Here is a 10,322-nt window from a genome sequence, read left to right as displayed (position 1 = left end):
TCTTCCTCGTTCCTAGTCTTCACCATTCCCCAATAATACAGGAAGCCCAATTACCTGGATCTACAGACTACCGGAAGTTAGGTCGCGACATTCACGATATTATAAAATGATTCATTTAGTAATTTCGCTGTTTTCTAGTGAAATTACTGAGTAAATTAATTTTAAATGTTTGAAAATTCAGCAGCCTTTACGAGCCTTTAGCTTGAAGTTCAAAATTTCTTTTATGATGAAGATTCTATTGAATAAACCTTTTCGGTCTCGGTCGGGGTAGAGGGATTTTGTCCCTTTTTTTACCGACTTTAAAAAAGTGAACTCGAGGGACAACAGTTTAAAAACCCGAAAAATTACTAGAACTAAATAGGGAACCGATCATCTTTTATCTGGGAGGGTGGGGGGAACTGGTGGAAAACAGGGTGGCCCTTCATAATTTTCTAGCAGCCCCCCCCCCCGAATCAACCAGTGTTTTTTTGGCTGCCCCCCTCGCCATACCTAGAAAAAAGTGTAAGTGGAGGCCTTTTTTTTGCCTGCCTCCCCCCCCCCCGAGCCTTAATTTTTTGGATCCCCCCCCCCCCCCCCCCCAAGCTAAAAAATGATCGGTCTCTAGCACGAAACAGTAAAAAATTCCATGGTTGTCTATACCACTAATTAGTTGGGGTTTTTTTCACGGGTTTTTGTGTGCATTGTATCCCTCTATTGGGACCTCACAATTGGTCAATAACCTAGGAATTCATTCTGTCAAACAAGGTTATTGTGGTTTTGAAGCAGTGTGTCCAGCAGGTTTTTATGTTCTACATCTTGTCCTGTAAGTAACCAAGCTATTGTTTGTTACTGTCATAATAATGACTTTATTCAGCTCGAGTTTTGACCAAAGGTAAATGAAGATGGGACTGATACGTTCTGGAAAGTGAATCCTCCTTGTGCTTCAATACGCTTCGACTCTGAAAAACATTAAAAACAAAGGTATTACGGAGGCGTAAGTACCTTTTAAGGTGGTGTTACACGGGACAACTTGCAACGCCGATTTTTCGTGCAACGCTATTGCGCCATTTGTTTGTCGATTTTTTGCGACATGTTACACGGGAACAACTTTTCGCGCAACATTCACTTTAGAATCAGTCCACGCGCTGCCAACTCACTCACGGCTATCTTTCTTCTTCTTTTCTTGCTTTTATCATTTTTTATCAACTACAAAAGTTTTATCTTATCCGTTTCATTAGGTTTAGACAATTGTTGCAGTTGCTGTACTGTTTCAACTTACTTCTTCTACAGTCGGCGCCATTTTGTTGCGCGTCAAATCGGCGATGTACATGTTACACACATGGATTTGCTGAAAATTCGTCATCTTGCGTTGCAAGTTTTTGAAGCCAGATCAAAAACTTGCAACGTGCTGCAGAGTAAAATATTGCGCGAAAAATCGTCCTCGGCGCTATGTTACACCTCAACGATTTTTCGTGCAGCAGCGTTGCGCGAAAAATCGACGTTGCAAGTTGGCCCGGGTAACACCACTTTTATGCAGCCGACCTCCGCAGCCAGTTGTCAAGTCTCTTAAAGTCTTAGAGTGCATACCATACATCCGTGAAAAGTTAACTAAGAAAAATGTACTAATTAGTGCAAAGTTTAGCAAATTTGTACAAATTTGTGCAATTTCTTACAAAGTTGTTCACGGATATATGGTATGCACTCTACTTAAAAGGATTTTTTTCATTAATTTAAGCCAACTTCTAATAGTCTATTAAGCAGCAAGTTGTAAAAGTTTCAAATACATGTTTTTTGTATCTAATTTTATAGGCCCTGACAAACGGTCCCAGCATTTGAACCAGCATTTTTAGCCAACATTTTAACCCAAAATTGTTGGGAAACCATGATAAAACAGTCACAATATTTGACCCAAAAAATGTTAAATAAATGTTGGGTCAAATGTTTGGACTGCTTGTAAGGGCCTTATGAAGCAGCCAGTTATCAACGTTCCAAGGAGAGAACCCTCCATCCTCCCCCACTAATACCTAATCTAGCAACCAACCTCTATTCAAGATCTAATTAACACATTCCCATTCCCAAGGGTGACCACTTAACAGAGGTTCGGCCACTTTGTAACATTCAATATATCTTACACTCAAGTCTATCTTACATTCATGTGTATGTAAAAAAAGCTAGACATATTTTACCTGCTGCTGCAGTTCTTTGATCAGCGATCATAAACACTTGCTGAAGTTCGTTATTTTGTTCCTTGGTCAGCGCATTCATCATGGCAGCATACCATTGGGGGTCACGTGACTGAAGCGCTTCAATGAAATGGAGAAAATCATTCACATGATATAAAATTATTTTCGAATCATGCAACTTGGGTCACAAGTAATATATACAGTATACATATATAGCAGAGGCGTAGCCGAGTGATTGTATATCTGATACAACACGGACACGAATACTGTATATAACTTATCAAACGTCTAGGTTAGTTCCTTTGTGTTTCGCTAAAATTTTCAAAATTAAAGTGAATTTGGCCAAGAAAATCCAACTTAAAGTTTATGCAAATGAACACAGTTTTGTATCAGATTTACAGAACTCTTCACAGTCGTGATTTGTTGTGTTTTCCTCGTGAATTATTAATGAGTTTAATAAAATTGATTATAATGGTGAGAGGCAATAAATAATAATAAATAAATGAGATAGAGTACAAACACTATAAGTGTGTAACATAAATACCACTAAATACTGATAGATTATGCTAATCCTATTGTTTTCTATTGTTTAATTAGTACAATTTACTTCTAAATAGTGCAAAGTGTTGCACACTTTTAGTGTTTGTACTCTATTAAGAATAATGAAATAATTATAATAAATAAATGATCATTGGGAGACAAGTTGTAGAAGGGGTGTCCTTCCCTAGGCAATGTCTTGTTCTGCCCTGATCCCAAGTCTTCCCATCATGCATTGCAGTTTTACCTAATAGGGTTGATTTAAATGCCATATATTCATCCATGCTTTCTTCATCTATTGCTTTTGTGTATCCTTCGAGGGGTGTCTCTTCTTCATCGTCATCCTCATCTTCATCGGCAAGGTGGTCAGATGCCTACATCAACGAAAAATCAAAATTGCATTTAATCATTTTTTTCCTGTGCTATAATACAATTTATAATACACTCTACAAAATTATTCGATTCTGATTGGACAAGAGGAGTACAATTAAATCCCAAATTGTACTCTGAAGAGTCCCAATTAAGTTGCGTAATTTTGTTGAGTGTATTATAAACGAAAAATCGCACAATCTTCTCGTACAATTCGGAATTTATAGAAACTCGTGATGTTTTGAAAGTTCTCAAATTGAACTCGCCTAAAAGCTCGTCCAATTTTCAGAACTTTCAAAACATCACTCGTTCCTATAAATTCCGAATTGTACTCGAGATCGTGCGATTTCCTAGACAAATCAAGAGAAAACAAATCAAAATGAAAGGATCACAGTGAAACAAATAATGACTGAATGACAAGCCTTGACCAAATATGGCGTCACGCTGTAACGCAAACATCACATGTCCCGTGACGCCAATGAAATATTCTAACCCCCCGGGTAGCGTTACACAAGGTCTTTCGTTTGACAAGAAGGGGTTGTTTCCTTCGAATAATACCAAAACAAACCTCAATTTCAACACATTAACGAAAGACCACCACAAATCACTCAAGAAGTGACGGAATAACAGTAGTGAAAGATTTTCTGATTCCAAAACTGCAAACCTCTGCTGTCAGCCAATTAAAATAAAGCGACTCTTAATTCTGTGTGGAATGGACGCCTTCATCTTGTGTGCATCGTTTTCCCATTCCAGACTACGTGTCATTCTCTTGAGAATAAGATTCTTTGTTTGAGTTGTATCCATATTCATGTGTCTTCTCATGTGCAACCGTTAAACAAAGGGGAATGACACGTGGTCTTGAGAATAAGATTCTTTGTTTGAGTTGTATCCATATTCATGTGTCTTCTCATGTACAAGCGTTAAACAAAGGAATGATACTCTAGGGAATGACACGTGGTCTTGAGAATAAGATTCTTTGTTTGAGTTGTATCCATATTCATGTGTCTTCTCATGTGCAACCGTTAAACAAAGAAATGATACTCTAGGGAATGACACGTGGTCTTGAGAATAAGACTCTTTGTTAGAGTTGTATCCATATTCATGTGTCTTCTCATGTGCAACTGTTAAACAAAGAAATGATACTCTAGGGAATGACACGTGGTCTTGAGAATAAGATTCTTTGTTTGAGTTGTATTCATATTCATGTGTGTTCTCATGTACAACCGTTAAACAAAGAAATTATACTCTAGGGAATGACACGTGGTCTTGAGAATAAGATTCTTTATTTGAGTTGTATCCATATTCATGTGTCTTCTCATGTGCAACTGTTAAACAAAGAAATGATACTCTAGGAAATGACACGTGGTCTTGAGAATAAGATTCTTTGTTTGAGTTGTATCCATATTCATGTGTTTTCTCATGTGCAACCATTAAACAAAGAAATGATACTATATGACACTCTAGGGAATATTTTTTTATGTGACCTGAAATGGGAAACATTATTATTATATAGATATCGATGAAATACCAGGTTTTCTCTAGTGTCAAAAACTTGATATCTTTCACCAGTGGAAGATACCATATCTTTCACATGTGAAGATATCACTGTTGACATAGTAACGTATTTTAATAAAGAATTTTTGAGCTTTTGTTTTATTTAAGTTTCATCGATATCTATGTAATAAACAGAACATTACATGGCCGCTTGGAGATATGAATTTTATCTTCTCGTGTTCAATTTAGATATCTCACTCAATTGAAATATCAATCGAACACTCGAAGATAAAATTCGTATCTCCGCGCGCCCATGTAATATCCTCTATTTCCTAAGCTAAAGAGACATCTATTAGAAGGTTTTGCGTATTATTGTGGTGTAACTGCATCATAAAGTTTCTCAGACTCTTAGTCCTACAAAATTTATTTTCCTTGCTTACTGTACCTTCTTTGCTAAGTTCTCGATGTACTCCACTTCATCTTCATTTATTTCATCTTCATCACTTTCTAGTTCATCTATAAAACATATAAAAATAAAAATGTAAATATTCTGTACAAAGTCGAGGCTACCTCTGAGCAACTGCGAGCTTGAAACTGCAGTATTGATTCATATTAATTAACTTAACGTCTTGTGTGTGTACAGTTTACCTTCTTCAAATTCTTCATCCCCATCATCACTATCTTCTTCTTCTCCTCCTCGGTCTGAAGTGAATAAGGAATAATCATCTATTAAAAACAACTTACTAATATCAAGATACTCTTTTCATGTCAGCCCAGAGGTTGTTTCAGGGTTTGATCTGTGAGTTAGCCATGCCCTGACTTAGATCAGCCCAGAGGTTGTTTCAGGGTTTGATCTGTGAGTTAGCCATGCCCTGACTTAGTTCAGCCCAAAGGTTGTTCCAGGGTTCGATCTGTGAGTTAGCCATGCCCTGACTTAGATCAGCCCAGAGGTTGTTTCAGGGTTCGATCTGTGAGTTAGCCATGCCCTGACTTATATCAGCCCAGAGGTTGTTCCAGGGATTTTTCTGTGAGTTAGATGTGCCCTGACTTAGTTCAGCCCAGAGGTTGTTTCAGGGTTCTATCTGTGAGTTAGCCATGCCCTTACTTAGATCAGCCCAGAGGTTGTTTCAGGTTTTTTTTGTGAGTTAGATGTGCCCTGACTTAGTTAAGCCCAGAGGTTGTTTCAGGGTTCTATCTGTGAGTTAGCCATGCCCTTACTTAGATCAGCCCAGAGGTTGTTTCAGGGTTTTTTCTGTGAGTTAGATGTGCCCTGACTTAGTTCAGCCCAGAGGTTGTTTCAGGGTTTTTTCTGTGAGTTAGATGTGCCCTGACTTAGTTCAGCCCAGAGGTTGTTTCAGGGTCTTTTCAGTCAAAAATAATCAGTTGGTACCTTTTCAATTTATCAAATGAATGGTGGAAGTAAATTTTGATATATTATATTATACAACTACCACTCCCTGTACGGGGCTCTTCCATAAGGTTCACTCCACACGCACTACCCCTACATTATATATTTACAATATACAACACTCAACTCTCATGTCGATTTTTATGGAGGGAGATAAACCAGAGAACCTGGAGAAAAACCCTCGTGGCAAGAGAGAGAACAACACATCAAACAAACTCGACTCTCATGTTGATTTATATGGAGGGAGGAAAACCAGAGAACCTGGAGAAAAAACCCTCGTGGCAAGGGAGAGAACAACACATCAAACAAACTCAACTCTCATGTTGATTTTTATGGAGGGAGGAAAACCAGAGAACCTGGAGAAAAACCCTCGTGGCAAGGGAGAGAACAACACATCAAACAAACTCAACTCACATATGACCTAGTCTGAGCAGGGGCTTGAACAAGGACCACAGTGGAGGCGAGCTGTAAACCACTACACGACCCATGCCACCCAAATCTGCCTTGGGGATTAATTCTCACTGAAAACCAATTTCAAAGCATTTAGAAGTCACATTTTAAGTGTACCTTGAGGGAACATGACCAAAAGGAGCAACTAATACAGTTAAAAATCCTACTTCCATCAATAAAATATCCCTAGAGAGAAGGAAAAAGAATTATTCTTTGAACATTTAGTATTAATGAAGAATCGTAGAAATAAAATCAGAAAATTGGAATATAAAGAAAAATTCTAAATCTCACCATTGAAACCACAAAAATGTTTGTCCAACCTGGATGGTCAATGAAATAAATGAGTATAAAAGGTATTACAGATTTAAAAAGTATTACGAAATATCCCTTAAACATTCTTTAATTTCCTCACCATTTCTTTTTTACAGTGAAGACATTTGAACCATGAACACTTGACTTTATTCAGATTTTTATTTTCTGAGCTTTTTACTGCTTCAAACCCTCTAAAAAAGTAGGATTGAACTCAAATATGCCATGTGATCAAAAGATAACTTATTTCTAAATGATTCACTCAAGGGATGCATGTTAAAAAAAGTAGTAAAAAAGCACAAAGCGTTCATGGTTAGAGTGTCCTCACTGTAACTGTTCAATCAAACTCTTTCTTTTCTTTCACTTCTCCTATTGCAATAACACAATTTCCCATCACATTTTACCATGATTATAACCTGATGGCTAAATAGAAAAAAAATCCATGCTATTTACTTTCATCTGACCAATCAATTACCATCATTCCTTTTTTTTCTTTCACTTCTCCCAGCGGCGATCCAGGGGAGGAGTGCAGGGGATGCACACCCCTCCCTGTTTCAACTTTGTGTCATTACTTTGAGGACAACCAATACTGTTTTTTCCCTTTGATTCTAAGTCTGCACCTCTCCCTGGGTTAACTTTCTGTGAATCACCCCTCCCTGAAAAATATCCTGGATCCGCCCCTGTCTCCCATCCCATTAACTAAATTTTCCATCACATTTTACCATAATTATAAATTGATAGCAAAATAGAAAAAAATTCTACTCTTATTTTCATTAGACCAATCAATTTGTGTATACTTTTTTCTTTCACTCCTTCCATTTAACTTGCTGCGTAGCACCCCTCCCTGAACAAAATCCTGAATCCTCCCCTGTCTCCTATCCCATTAACACAATCTCCCATTACAATTTAACATTATAACCTAAAAGCAATATGAAAATAAAAATCCAAATCTTTTTTTCCGTCTGAACAATCAATTCCAATATTTATTTTCTTTCACTTCTCTCATCCCATTAGCTAAATTTCCCATCCCATTTTAACAATGATTATAACTTGATAGCAAAAAGGTAAAAACATTCCTAGTCTTTATTTTCATTAGACCAATCATTCACATACTTTTTCCTTTTTTTCTCTCATCCCATTAACTCAATTATCCCATCCCATTTTACCATCATAACCTGATAGCAAAAAGGAAAAAAATTCCATCTCATTTTTTCTATCTGACCAATCAATAGCCTACTTCCGAGATATGCTTCGCTTTGTCACGCACAAGTATGAGGTTACGTGCTAAATTAAATTTATTCTTACCGCCTGTCACGAATGACTGAGCATTTGGCATGTAGCCTCATACTGAAACCTTTGTGTGTGACAAGCAAAGCATATCTCGGAAGTGGGCTATTCCCATATTTATTTTCTTTCAATTCTCCCATCCCATTAATAACCCATTTATCCCATTCCATTTTATTATTACTACCTGATAGACAGAGTAATAGAGAAACCACAGCATGAAAAATGATACGGAATCTCTCCAGGAATCCATTGAAAAGGCCAGAAGAGATATCATCATACCAACGAGACAAAGCAGTTCCATTCCTGTCTCTATGTCCAAGCCAAGATGGGGCATAAACCATAGCAACGTAGGCTTATTCATAAAATTGTCCCAAGTCCTTGCATACTCTACAAAACAAAAACTAGCAGCTCAAGGTACGGTCCTTTTTTATTTCGTCAAAAACAAATGTTTGATTCTCAATAAAAGTCTAATAATTTTGTCAATGTAGATACCCCCCGCCTCTGAAAGCTTCATGATAATGATATAGATAGCCACTCCTTAACAAGTGTGTATTCTAAGTTATCAGGAGCAGTACTAGTACACTCACATCTCTTCTTTTTTTTTTTTTTTCTGGAGTCACAGGTTTGATTCATGGACTCACGTGAGAATGTAGAGGTTTCCTACAGTAGATTAAAATAACCCTTTATGCTCTAATCAGTCAGCTCTAACACACAGATTGAACATGAAACAACCTCGGGCTGATCTAAGTCAGGGATGGCTAACTCACAGATCAAACCCTTAAACCAACATCTGGGCTGATCTAAGTCAGTTGCAATGGCTAACTCACAGATGAACCCTGAAAAACAACCTCTGGGCTGCTGATCTAAGTCGGCATGGCAACTCACAGGATTGAACCCTGCTGAAACAACCTCTGGGCTGATCTAAGTCAGGGCACAGCTAAACCCTGAGAAACAACCTCTGGGATGATCTAAGTCAGCGGCACAGCTACAACTCAACGAGTGAACCTGAAAACAACATCTGGGCTGATCTAAGTCAGGGCAGGGCTTAACTCACAGATTGAACACTTGAAACAGCCTTGGGATGATATAAAGTCAAGTGCACATGGCTCTAACTCAAAGATGAAACTGAAACACCTCGGGATGATCTAAGCAGGGCAGGATAACCACAGATTGACCTGTGAACCAGCCTCTGGGGATCTAAGTCAGTGCATGGCATGTACTCACAGATTGAACCGAAAATCAACCTTGGGCTGATATAAGTCAGGGCATGGCTAACTCCAGATTGAAACCTGAACAACCTCTGGCTGACTTAAGTCAGGGCACGGCTAACTCACAGATATTGAAACCCTTGAAACCAACCTCTGGGCTGATCTAATCAGGGCACACCCGAACCACAGTCAAACCCTTGAAACAACCTCTGGGATGATCAAGTTCAGGGCACATCCTAACTCATCGATCAAACCCTGTGAAACACAAAACTCTGGGCTGGTCTAAGTCAGGGCACAGTCTAACTGATATACAGGAGGAAAACTGGAGGGAAAATCTAACCAACTTAACTCCACACGTGATGCGAGTCCAAGAATTTTTTAAACGAAGGGATACCCCGACGTCCCCCCCCTGCCCCCTTCACCTTTAACAACCCCGCCTCCCATCCCTTCACTCCGTCTCACTTACAAATTCCTCTTGTCCTCTCCGCCTTTTCCCCATTCCACCTTCTACCTCCCTCCCAAACGGAAAGATGAGTGTAATACCATTACATTGTTCACCTTATTTTCTCCCCAACCTTTAATTAGGTGATTATGTTTCATACAATTAGTATTTGGACTTTGTTAGACTACCCAACGCCACCCCTCCCCTCCTAAAAAACCTCATATGACCCATTTCTAAACTTCAAGTTGAAATTTACTTCGAATATTTTTTAAACGGATATTTTTTTTTGTGGTCCTTACCTTCTTTGAATGCAATCTTCGCAGGCATAATACCATTTCTACCATAGAGACCTATAAAAAATGTAGTCAAATTTTGAATTATTTAAATTTTTTAAAACTTTTGTATCGATTTTCTCTCCAGACGTCGATTTTAAAACAAAGACTTTCGTAGAAAAAATATTCCATTTTAAGTAAAACTTTGTGAAGAGCTAAGTAGTGGGGATACCTGGTATTTGGATGTAAAGAGAAGAGAATGCAAACAAATTATTTATGGCAGATATTCCCATAGAAAAAAAATCGCTTTACGAACTGCAATCTGTTTGCCAATCCGCCCATTTGAAGTGCTCCTTCAAGGGCATCGATTGAGCTGAGCACAGG

At 38.2% G+C, this 10,322-nt stretch overlaps 1 protein-coding gene across 1 annotated transcript; it reads right to left on the bottom strand.

Annotated features, from left to right (window-relative positions):
* Positions 1–583: 583 nt before the first annotated feature.
* On the bottom strand, positions 584–10,206 carry LOC116289569 (importin-7-like). Its single transcript, XM_089026275.1, has 7 exons — positions 10,171–10,206; positions 9,966–10,016; positions 5,211–5,264; positions 5,008–5,078; positions 2,947–3,073; positions 2,166–2,282; positions 584–938 (listed from the first exon to the last, which is right to left on the bottom strand). The coding sequence occupies exons 2-7, from the start codon at positions 9,991–9,993 to the stop codon at positions 850–852; spliced, it is 486 nt and encodes a 161-aa protein (XP_088882401.1). The 5' UTR covers positions 9,994–10,016; positions 10,171–10,206; the 3' UTR covers positions 584–849.
* Positions 10,207–10,322: the final 116 nt, after the last annotated feature.

Source organism: Actinia tenebrosa, unplaced genomic scaffold, assembly GCF_029948245.1.
Source record: "Actinia tenebrosa isolate PJP-AT-01 unplaced genomic scaffold, QUT_ActTen_1.0 PGA_scaffold10__47_contigs__length_13832649, whole genome shotgun sequence".
NCBI lineage: Eukaryota > Metazoa > Cnidaria > Anthozoa > Actiniaria > Actiniidae > Actinia > Actinia tenebrosa.
The sequence above is the reverse complement of the archived record's forward strand: the minus strand, read 5'-3'. Positions and strand labels throughout refer to the sequence as shown.